At 27.5% G+C, this 13,330-nt stretch overlaps 1 protein-coding gene across 1 annotated transcript; it reads left to right on the top strand.

Annotated features, from left to right (window-relative positions):
- The first annotated feature begins 6,714 nt into the window (after nucleotides 1–6,714).
- On the top strand, nucleotides 6,715–7,439 carry LOC114190843 (monothiol glutaredoxin-S11). Its single transcript, XM_028079889.1, has one exon. It carries the CDS (start codon nucleotides 6,903–6,905, stop codon nucleotides 7,206–7,208), a length of 306 nt encoding a protein of 101 aa, XP_027935690.1. The 5' UTR covers nucleotides 6,715–6,902; the 3' UTR covers nucleotides 7,209–7,439.
- Nucleotides 7,440–13,330: the final 5,891 nt, after the last annotated feature.

Here is a 13,330-nt window from a genome sequence, read left to right as displayed (position 1 = left end):
GTATAAAACAACATTATATATGTTTCTATTTTTCTTAAAACAATTTATTACCTTTAAGCAATCTGATACCGTAATTACTCCCCCAACTTTGTAGTATTTTCTGAGTCCACTACACATCTTTGATATTCTGAGCAAAATAAAAAATGTTGTATGACAGAAAGTTAAGCTCATAAGTGGTTAACTGCATCATATCCTCCAAGTCATATCAGCTCAACAGTTTCTCCCAATATAGCTCTGAAATTCCATATCAGTAGCCAACAATGTATTTCAAACAGAATCATATCTAACCTTAGTTGGTTTTGTTATACATGGAAAAGACACAGTCAATGTTCTGGTAACAAAAGTTTTTGCGCAATAGTATTTTGTCGCTACCAAATATTTGATGTCGCTGGAGAACTAAATAACTCTTTCTAAAAGACAAATTCGTTGCATGTCACTTCATAAATTTTGAGCAATCATCTTTTCACCCCGCCTCTTTTATAAATATATATCAACCATCTTATAGTAATATACTATTGATAAAATTTTAAAATCATCTAATTCATATTTATGTTGTTATAATAAGATTATCAAATACTTGTGTATAAAATAAACTTCATCAAATATCATGATTCTAAATTTAATTATATAAACACTTTATACTCCCGAAATTTGATGAATTGCATTTGTAAAGAGAAAAGTATGAGATAAATAATATCTTAATCGGCATTACAATCACATGTGTGAATCCAAGCGTATTTGTTAAAATAAATAATTAAAAGTTGTTTGTTAAGATTACTAAATCGCAAGTTTTAATCTCACAAAATAGAAGATATTTATTAATGTTTTTATAAAATAAAAAATCATGTAAACACGTAAGTCTCTCGTTTAAAATAAAATGTTTTTTCTTCAAAATTTATTTTAATTCATAATGATAGACCGATTTGTGTTTTTTTTATACTTGTTTAGAATGAATTAAAGAAAATTTATAAACAACAATCATAAAAGTAGTTTTCTATAACGACTTATTATGTCGGTTATATCTATCGGGCATAATAAGTGAACGGAGATAAAATTGTGAATATAATAAGATTTTTTTTTCTATGTTGATTATCACTAGAACCAATATAGAAAGTAGGCCTTGTATATTTTTATAATAAAGTGAAAGATGTCTTATGTTGATTATACATATAACATATATAGAAAGTATAGTTGTCAAAATGGCTAATTCGGCCTGACCGACCCACCACGAGTTGACTACTTAGTGATTTAAATTAACTTGATTCACTTATTAACGAGTTTAAAAAATTTGAACCCAACTCCACCACAAGTTGATAGGTTAAATAGATTGACTCACTAATTTTTAACGATCAGAGGACTTAAATGCATTAAATAAGAATTATGGGTCAAATTTAATTTTTCAAACAAATTAAACGACTCAAAATGGAATTAAGCCTTATTTTTTCATTCTTCTTTTAGCTTAACTTTATATTTGTCGTATTGATTTTCTCTAGATGGGTGTGTCAATCTAATGTACTGGTTCAAGTACGACTAGTGAATGGGATCGTACATGTAACAAATCTAACTTTTTAAGCCTTTTGTAAAAGAAATTAATTTTCAGCAATTTATTAGTAAGTAGCAACAAGTATTATCAGTGACATGATATACATCCATACGTTATGTCAAAAAAAAAAAAAACTTTCTGCAAAACTTAAATGTGTATCTACGCTAATAATCATTTGAGTGTGAAAAGTCTTGAATTGTGTAAAGTAGTTAAAAAAAATAAAAAGAAAAAAAATATCACCCTCACTTTTTCTTCTCACTCTCCTTCATCAGGTTTTTCACTTCTCCCTTTTCTCTCAATTCACTTCTTGAATCATATTTTTTTCAAAATTTGATCGCACTTCAAAGCTAAGAATTATTTTGAATCGATCTGACTTTTAAATAGAAAAAGTTTTTATTTACTCTATAAATTCTTTCTTTTTTTTTTACCTTTATTTTTGTCATCAATCTTAGTGCCATTGGTTGAAATAAATGAGTCTCTTAACTTATTTATCATATACCAAATTGTTGTCACATTTGGATACTATGTTCTAGGTAGTAAAGATGTCAAAAAAATCTGTATCTGCAGATATCCGTGGATAAAACTCGCAACGAATAAAAACGGATATTAAAAATGGATACCCGCTAAACTTTAATTCACAAAAATATCCTTATATATATATATATATATATATATATATATATATATATATATTAGTAAAAAACATTTTGGCCTAATTTTTTCTAAGTTGCATATCTTCTCTTGTATTTTGTCTTCATCCTTCAAATTTCAAGTATTTGTACATTGTCTTCTTCCAGGTACACCCCCTTGACATTTTTCTCTTTCCTTTATATGAAATTGGGTATATACATCAAACCCTACATAGACAATGAAATTTATGGTATGCTTGTTGTCAAATGAAATCAAAATAAGAATACTTGGCATGTGTGGCGATTGATGTTTATTATTTATTTATTTTGTTTATTTTTTAAGAATCAATTGGAGAAAGTGAGTTTTTTTATCAAAGCACTAATTAAAGTCTTTTCATTGTGTTGAACGTCATTTTATATTTACTTTTATAATTATTTGGACTTGCATGAACTTGAGTTTATTTGAACTTTATTTAAAATATATGACAATGATGTATTTTATTTTATTTGAATTTATGATTAAATATTTGTTTTTAAATAATTTTGTAAATACCTGTGGGTACCCGTGGATATCCGCGGATATGAAAAAAATAGACGGATACCCGACGGATATGGATACGGGTATATGGCAGATATTTATTCAGCGGATAGGGTACGAGAGAGCTACTACCCGTACTCTACCCGTCCCGTTGACATCCCAAGTCTCTAGTTGTGAGTAACTCTATTTCTTGAGTTGTGGAATATAACTTTTAATAAAGCTATTTCTTGTAAGTAGGGATGACAACGAGGTGGGGCGGGGACGAGTTTCGCTATCCTATATCCATCCCCATAAAAAAATTCATCTTCATCCCTATATCCAAACTCAATGGGTATCAAACTTTTGTCTCATCCCCAAATCCATCGGGTAACGAGTATAATCTGGTACCCAAACTCGTATCCATTTTCTTACTACTTTAATATTAATTTTAATTAATTTTTATAAAATAATAAAACATTACGGTAAAGGAAACATAATATTATCAAATATTTAATATTAGGAGGATGATTGTTTCTTCGATATCAAATACTTTGAAATAAATTATAATTGTTTACATTTTAGATTAGAATACCAAATAAAATTTCATGAGAACCAAAACATTTATTAAATTTGTAAACATTAATGAAACCTAGTTGATAAAATTTAAAAATATTTTTAAAAAAATATAAAAGGAAAAAAAATATTCAAATTAAAATATATTTTAAATGTTTGTTTACTTCAATTTTTTTTAATTATAATGAATCTCTTTTTTATACTGTAATAAAAGTTATATTACATCACTTGACCAAAATGACTCAAAGAACAAATAATAAACATAATAATAAATTTTTAACATAGATCTTGTATCTTTTGAACTCTAATATATGTTGGATGGTGATAAAAAATTATTCATGGCAATTACATTAAATTTTTATATTGTAGTAAATAAAAACTATTTATACAATTATAGTGAAAAATATTAAAGTATGATTGTAATGAGTTAGAAAATAAAAAATAATTAGATAAAATATATCAAAATAGTATTCTACACGATGAAAATAAACAAAAAATAAAAATATTAAAAAAATAACAAATGTGTGTCTTATAAACAATTTGGAGACTATTGAAAGGAATCGTAGAAAGAAAAACAAATGTATAATTAATGGTATGATAAGATAAAAAATATCTTAGAGATCTAAGAAAACTTTTCAAATATCAACATATATACTCAATGGTTGAGAAATAAAAAAAAAATTGTTTTAGTGAAACAAAAGAGTTCTTCAAATGAAACAAAAATTATTAATAATAACAATTTTTTTTATATTACCTAGTAAATGAAAGGTTTATGTTATTAAACACTTAACTTGAGAGTTTTAAATATTCTCATGTGAAAGGAAAATATACAATAAATAGAAATATTAAAAAATAATAGAAATATTCAAATGTTAGACATAATTTTTTTTAATTGACATATATCATTTTAACATAATTACATAAAGGTTATGATAATATAAAAAATATATTGAAGATGCGAATGAGTTTCATGACAAACCAAATAATTAGAAGAAATAAAAAATAGAAAGTATATATATATATATATATATATATATATATATATATATATATATAGGGTTACTTAATTAATTGTGAATATTTTAATAATTTAAATGAGGATGAAAATATGGCATGGATGGGTATTATGGCAGGGATATGTACATCCCCATCCCCATCCTCATACCCAATTGAAAAAATCAGGGATTTCCCATACCCATACTCATACCCAATCAATGCGGGAATTCTCCGTCAAAACGGAGACGAGTTCGGGCAATACCCACAGGGACGAGTTTATTTGTCATCTCTACTTGTAAGGGAAGATTGTAAAAGTTATACTTCTACTATTTCAAATTTACAATTATGATGATAAGATCGTGATAAATGGATAAAAAATTGAAATCTATTTTAGGAGTAGTTATTTATGTGAGATTGAGCTACTTGATAAAAAAGAGACTAGGTAAACATTTTTATCTGTGTATGATCTATCAAATTGGTCAATTTATAATATATAAGAAGATTTTGAATTAAATTAGACATATTTTGTTACAAGAAAATTGTAAAATGGCTCTGATAGACCCAATTGGCCAATCTAATACAAATGTCATATTCTAAAATTATGCAATCCTACTAGGCGGGACCTCAGAGTCATTGGGCGCGAGTGGAAATTTTCATTCTAGAGAGATTTCAACTTTTTTCTCATTGGACAAACCATTCCCTTGCCGGTGAGCCAAGCCAAATTGGTTCCCAGTGGTTGGGCCATGGTTAAGAAGAAAGAACTGTTGAGAAAATATCACTATTGTAGCAAGGCTTTATAATGATAGCTAAATGAGGTGTATGAAGACGGCTCCCGAACCGTCGTTGAATTGGTCATCGTTTAAAGGGGAAAGAAATGATGACAAGTCCCACAACCGTCGTCATTCTAGAAACATGACCATAATAGTTTGAAGCGTCGTCGTAGAAATGCCTCCTAGAGCAGAAAGTGACAAAAAACAATGACGGTCTGTATACAAACCATCGTTATAACATGGCATTCTTTAGATATACAGGAGCATAAATCACAACGGTTTATACACTAAATGGTTTATACATTGAACAAATGTGAGTTTCTTCGGCAGATTTTTGAAAATTTGCTTTCAGTTTGCTCGTTGAGTGAGCCAAGGTGTCACAAAGTGAAAAGTTTTGATTTAAAAATTGAGATTTCATTCTTACTTTTCCTTGAGCGAAGTAGAGGTGTACAGTGAAAAAAAAAATTGAGAAAAAAAATTCTTAGTTAATTTAAAGTTTTGAATATATGATTGTGTGGATACCATAGAAAGGAAGTACTATTCTCAAATAATTTTAGGTGTTGTATTGAAAAGTGATTATGTTGTGAGACTATGGTAACTTTTCTAGTATTGGACTCATGGAGAGAAATATATTTACTTGTGAGAGTTGAAGGAGGTTTTTTGTATCTAGTGTGAGGATTGTATCTCATATATATATATATATATATATATATATATATATATATATATATATATATAGTTATAGCTCCTAAGAGATAGAGGTGAGTCATGCCAGGTGCAAGGTCTCTAAATCTATTTAATGTATGAGTCTTTCAGAAGTAGAGTTAGATGTTTATGATGTGGATGAGTCATGAAAGTTGAGTTAAGATGATTGTCAGATAGACATTAGATTCTTGATGATAATTGTTGACTTGAGATGATGGTGATGATATTATGTGTTTTAATTTCAACTAGCTTACCCTTTGTTTTTATTGTTTTGTGGTATCCACATATTAAGATTGTATATGTTACACGGAAATAGACGATCATGCACATATTGGAAGCGAGCAAGAGTGAGGTCAGAAAGGTTTTGAGATGTTAGAAAATAAAATGTATATATTTTTATGTATCTGTGTTTTGTAGTTCTCCTAGATAATTAAATATATATATATATATATATATATATATATATATATATATATATATATATATATATATATTTCTTTTTGAAAATTTTTGAAACACTACATAGAATATTATATTTTGTATTGTCTGTTATTAATTATTTAAATGGGTGAAGGCCAATGTAGTAATAAAAAAGATTGGGTGAAGAGTTAATTTGACAAAACATTGAGAAAGATTTACAAATCTATAGGCATATTCAGAGCAGAATATTACGCCATATAGTCAGAAAAGGCCACTAATGGTTGATGGTGGTACACGGCTGACACAAGGAATTTCCCTTAATCGTAGGAAGATATTATATGCACCTTCCTTTGCAATATGGTTATGCTGTCATAACCTGTCTACTAATTCATCAAGCATATGCATGTAAATGATGTCTTCCAACTTGTTCAGTCTAAAGTTACACACATCTAGTTGGGCATCTAAAAAGCATCACCCCATCTTTCTTTTCAAACTCTTCTTTCTTCAAACATACCATACCATACCCTAAGCTATCTCTTCCTATAAATACCCTCTACCACACCACCTTATTTCAATCAACCCTCATCTCCTCTTCAGACCCATTAGATCAAATTCATTTCGGATTTGATCTTATTGGTTTTCAACTTTTAATATTTTCAACCGTTATCACCACCATAGTTTATTCTGAAAAACTGTACACATTTTGAGATTCTTTTCTCACCGGAGAGAATTTTGTGAGTGTTATCAAGATGGAAAAGGTTATCAGGTTGTCTGCAGAAAGGGGTGTGGTGGTTTTCACCAAGAGCTCTTGTTGCCTCTGCTATGCAGTCAACATTCTGTTCCAAGAACTTGGAGTGGACCCTGTGGTCCATGAAATAGACAAAGACCCTGAAGGCAAGGAAATGGAGAAAGCTTTAACTAGGTTGGGTTGCTCAGCACCTGTTCCAGCAGTGTTCATCGGAGGGACGCTTGTGGGGTCCACCAATGAGGTCATGTCCCTCCATCTCAGTGGTTCACTCACTAAAATGCTCAAACCATATCGATCTTTATCTTAAAGAGGACTCCACACATGCAGATTAAGACCTTGATTTGAAGAATAAGCATGCACTATATATATATATGGCTCGAATGATGAGCACCATCGATGCATGTGTTGCAAGTAGTTAATTTCTAGCATTTTATTAGCTATATAATTTAAATGTAATGTTATAATTATTCTTAATCATGTTTTATTTATAGTTGTATTGTGTTGTTGAAATATAAAGGCACGTAGTGTTATTTCCAAACTTGGCAAACTTTGGTTATAAGAATTAAATGAGAGATGATGGTGGTGATCTGAAAAGCATATCTGAAAAGTTGCAACCCTTTATGGGAATCTAAGAAAAATCTCGACCACTTCTCTGCCTCCTTTCTTTTTCGGTGTTTCTACAATCTCTATAACCAGTAACCATTATTATTCAGTAAACTTGAAGTCATCCTCGTAACATGAAAATAACTGCAAACACTTGCTTTTGAATACGAGTGTCCGGTTTTCCTTGTAAAGAAAATATTCTGAGGTAAAGATCTGTGCGCATCATAAAAAGAAAAAATCTTAAATGGCATGCAAACGCACTGTGGTTTTGTCTGTCTCAATCTGCTACGTGACCATGTCTGTTAAAGGTCATGGTTACTTTATCGTCATAACACACCCCACATGCAGCCTTAATATTCACCATCGTATTTAATGTATTTAACGTCGTCCTCTCTCACGCACAATCATATTTTTGATAATTTTGTTTTAGGTTTAAATATGTTTTTATTTCTCAAGTTTTAGTGAATTTTGGAATTAGTTCCTTTTCGAACCTTTATATCAATTTAGTTCTTTATTTTTAGACATGTGTGGATTTAGTTTTTGTTACCTAATTTTATTAAATTTATTTGACATTTTAAATGTATTTTATGATAATATTTATTAGGTGTAAATAATTTAAATATTATCATGAAATGCGCTTGAAACGTCATATAAATTTAACAAAATTTAATTAAAATGACTAAATTCATGTATTTTTAAAGATGAATGACTAAATTGGTCAAAAGTTTTGAAGAGGGACTAATTCCAAATTTTACTGAAACTTGAGCGACCAAAAACATATTTAACCTTTTTTTATGATATGAGATGAAAGTAATTTTGAAATATAAACAAATAAAAAAAATGAAATCTACTTAAAAAAAATACCATTTCATATTGTAAAACAAATTATCAAAATTTAATTTGTAAAAAATCATTTTATTATTTATATAATAAAATGAAAATGTATTCATGGACACATTATTTTTGTCTATATCTTATATATTTATTTTTTCTTTTTATTCTTTTTACTTATCACATAGCATAATTTATAAACCTATTTTGTTCTCTTTCTAAGTATATAATAGATAATTAATACACATTTTTGTGTCTATAAATCATTACTTTTTTATATTGAACACCTTTTATCAATTATATTTTCTTTGTTATACAACTAACAAGTATGACATTTGAAAAAAATCAAAATTTTAAATAATTGCTAATTTAAAAATTATAAATTACAACTATAACTGTTAATTAAAAAACTTGAGGTAATATAAAAAATAAAAAACTACAATATTTTAGTTATCACACACGTATTCTATATTATCTATTATTTTAATAGTCACCTAAATAACATAAGTTTAAACTAGTCACCTAATAAATAACATAACATTGAAAATAATAACTTCAGATGTTTAAAAAATTAAATTATCATCAAAACTCAATTTGATCTAATGAATCTAACTGAATCAAGGATATATGTAAATCAAATATAGTTATAAGTTATATACAACTATATACAATTTAATCTCATAGTCACATTGTCTCAACCAATAATCTCATTTCATCATCAAAATTCAATGATTCAAATCTCAATTCAACAATAAAGTTCAATCCAACATTGGAACATCCTAGGGTTTAAAAGCTTTTAAGTTTCCATTCTCAATATTATCATTTCTACCTTATTTGAATATTCTTCATGGAAATGATTTCAAACACTTAAAAAAACTAGTGAAGTCTTGACATGCTTTCACATAATCTGATTAATAAACCCAAAATTTCACTATGAATCTAAAATAACAAAGATTGATTTATTATTCAACTCAACTCTTAATTGCAAGCATAAACATTAGAGGTGTCAATTTGGTCCTTAGTCCATGGGCCAGTCCTGACCCACTCTTCATAAAACTCATTTTAGGGGAGCCCCAAATGAGGGGGCCAAAACAAAGCCCCAGCCCCCAAGGCCTCTTTAGTCCGAGTTGTCAGGCCTGTCCAGGTCGTCGGTCCTAGCCGCATCGTCGGGCCCGTCTGGGTCGTCTGGCCCATCCTTGTTATCGGTTTCATTCAAGTCGCCAGGCCTGTCCGTGTCGTTGGGCCCGTCTAGATCGTCGGGCTCGTCTGGGTCGTTGGATCCGTCCGGGTCGTCGGGCCCGTCTGGATCGTCGGGCCTGTCCCACAAATAATAATATATTTTAAAAAATAATATATTTTTCATGTTTAAGATTAGAGTCCATGGGTCGGTCTTGACCCACAAGACTTTTGTAGAGCTTTTGGCCCTGTGAACTTCTTTGATGGGACTTTTTTTCAACATGGACTTTTTTGGTCCTAGCCTACATGGCCAAGGCCAAGCCCTATGGGCTAGGCCAAATTGACACCTCTAATAAAAATTCAGTCATAAATGCAACAAGAAAAATGTGAAAATTAAGGATGTGAGAGGAAAAATCTTACCAAAAGTAAATATGATGAGATCATATTGTCTTATAGTTTGTTGTCTTCTAATTTGTGTACTTTGATTGAAAAAAATTATAAAAATTAGTTGAAAACTCAAACAAAAAGTCACATATTTTATATTTAAAGAGGTAATAAATGAAGAGAAAATTTGGTTTGTATAATTTATAAGTTTTATAACTTCTAAATAATAAAATATTCATTCTTCATTTAATTTAAATTTTCTTTTATAATTTATAAAATAAGTGCCTTAAGTTTATGTTAAAAAAGTCAATCACATTTAAGTTGTACACTACTACTTTGAAAAATTAAATAAGTTCTTTATTTTAAAAAATAGATATTTTTTTACATAATATTATGACTTTTTAAAAATAAAAGACGATATAGTTATTACAAAAAGAAAAAGTAATTACGAAAAATACAATAAAGATGTGTACAATTTGATAAAAGAAAAAAGGCAACACATGTATGTTAGTGTAGGCTTAAAATTACTTCTAGTACTCCAAATTTAGGATACCTTATTATCTTTAAATTTTCAAAAATTAACTTTTTAATCCTTCAATTTTTCGAAATAAATTATATATCTATGACCTTAAAACAATGACACGTGAGCTTAAACCAGCTGCATGGATTCTTTAAAAATTATGAATTTTTTAAATTTGTTATTTTTCACGACATCAAAAATTTATCGTTAAACCTTGTGCCATTTTTATTATAAAAGATTGTAAATAGTTTAATTTCTAAATTTCATAAAATATCTTCGTTGGAGGCACTACTAAAATTTTTAATATTATATGAATTTTTTTTTTCAAATTTGTTAAAAAGAATTGTAAGAAAACACTTTTTTTTCTGCTATTTTTTTTAAGAATCTTAATTGGTAGGTAATTTTTTTGTGGGTAATTATTTCCTACAAAATTATTAAATTCATAAGTATTTCTTACAAAATTTATTGTAAAAAGTGTTTTATACAAAATATTTTGCAAAAAATTGGCAGCAATTTCTTGCAATTTTTTTTTCATAACAAAAATTTATAAATATTTCCTACGAAAAGAATTTCAAAATGAAATTGACAGGAAATATGAGTTTTTTTAGTAATGAGCATACTAATAAAACTAAAATAATATATTTATATGTTTGAAAGAAATTTTTCTGCTTACAATTAAATAAAATATTAATTAAAATACTACAAGAAAAACTTAAATAATGACCAAATTTAGTGACTAAAAATAATTAATCACTATAATGACCAATTTAGATACTAATTTATAAATTAAAAATTATTTGTAACTAAATTAGTTTCAAAATATTATAATTGGTTTCTAAATTGGTAACTAAAATAGTTTTTATTATGAATTAGTTTCTAAATTAGTCACTAACATTAGTTACCTAGGTTTTGATTATCAAAGAAATTGGTTTCTAAATTGAACTCTAAATAATCAATTAGAGACTAATTTAGTGACCAATTCATTTGGTAGAAAAATCTAGATTGTTAATGTTAGTGGCCAACTTAGAGACCAATTCATAATAGAAATTATTTTAGTTACCAATTTAGAGACCAATTATAATTTTTTGAAACTAATTTAGTTACTAATAATTTTTAGTTTATAAATTCGTATTTAAATTGGTCACTATAGTGGCTAATTATTTTTTGTCACTAAATTTGATCATTATTTAAGGTTTTTATTATAATGAAATGTGATACTATAATTTTTTGAAACTAATTTGTTACTAATAATTTTTAGTTTATAAATTCGTATCTAAATTGATTATTATAGTGACTAATTAGTTTTTTACATTTATTTAAGATTTTTATTATAGTGAAATGTGATACTAATAAAAATAAAAAAATATACTTATATTATTGGAAACATATTCTTCTGCTTACAATTAAATAAAATATTAATTAAAATGTGAATTTTATAAAAACTCAAAGAAAAAATCAACGTCTTATAAATGTAAGCCCAGAAAAAAAAAAAATCTAGATTGGTTAATAATGTCAATGATTTCTTCTAATTTTAGTAACTACGACAAATTTTATTGCAAAATTGCAGAACTAAAATCTAGATTCTTTTTAATAAGAAAACAAAAATAAAATACTAAAGATTAAAAAACACCTAATTTTTTTATGTGTAATAATTTTAACTTCTACATATTTGTGTCTTTTATAAGCAAGCTTTACATATAAACTAGATAAACAAATGTAAATATACTAAATATGATAGTAAGTATACTGATGTTGAAATTGAGGATAACACCATTGATAATTTAAGATGACACTATTAATCTCATTTTCATTTTGTGTGTAACTCATACAAATCTAATATTTTATATCTTAAAACTACTTTCATTTTAAATTTTACTTTTCTATCAATTATTTTGTATTTTGAAAGGCAAAGAATGTATAAATGTTTCTTTTTTTTATTTATCCAATGGCATATTCGTTTAGTAAAATGAAAAAAAAGGGAAAATATATTCATTTGTATTTAGCGCATTGACTTTTAGCCTGAGTCAATCAATGACCATCGACTCAAGTTAGTATGTCATAACCTTCGATTTATCTCGATCTTCGACATGAGTCGATCTGAAATTTGATTCGACTCTTTTCAACCTCTAACTCATCCTGGTTCGTTTTGACCTTCCATCATTTTGACCTATTTCAACTTTCGACCATGACCCATCGTATATATCTTTTTCTAAGTCTGGTTGTCTTAAACTTCGGTCTAAAACAAATTGTAATGAAACTTTGATTAATATTTTTTATTTATTTGCTAAAGTTTTTATATTTAAGAATTCTCTTTTCTCTCATATTCTCTCTTTTGTCTTTTGGAATATTGTTACCTTCCTCTTAAGATTGTTATTTTTCATCTTGCATAATTGATAATATATTGTATTACGGAGGCTTGAAAATTCTTCTCATGTAAATTATACCACTTACATGAATTAAAGAGATCAAATGGAGAAGATGAATAAGTTGAATGATTTGGAAATAAAAGAAAAATAGCATTATAAAAAAAAGGATTAAATATATTTTTGGTCCCTCAAGTTTCAGTGAATTTTGGAATTAGTCCTTCATCAAAATTTTATACCAATTTAGTCCTTCATCTTTCAAAATGTGTGAATTTAGTCCTTTGAACCAAATTTTGTTAAGTTTATCTGATGTTTCAAGCGCATTTCATGATAGTATTTAAGTTAACATTGAAGCAAAAATGTGTCAAACAATGTAAATAATTTAAATACTATCATGAAATGCGATTGAAACGTCAAATAAACTTACCAAAATTTGGTTAAAAGGACTAAATTCACGCATTTTGAAAGATGAAGGACTAAATTGGTCAAAAGTTTTGATGAGGGATTAATTCCAAATTTCGCTGAAACTTGAAGGACCAAAAACATATTTAA

The sequence above is a fragment of the Vigna unguiculata genome, chromosome 7, assembly GCF_004118075.2.
Source record: "Vigna unguiculata cultivar IT97K-499-35 chromosome 7, ASM411807v1, whole genome shotgun sequence".
Classification (NCBI taxonomy): domain Eukaryota; kingdom Viridiplantae; phylum Streptophyta; class Magnoliopsida; order Fabales; family Fabaceae; genus Vigna; species Vigna unguiculata.
Note: the sequence above shows the minus strand (reverse complement) of the source record. Positions and strands in the feature narration are given on the sequence as shown.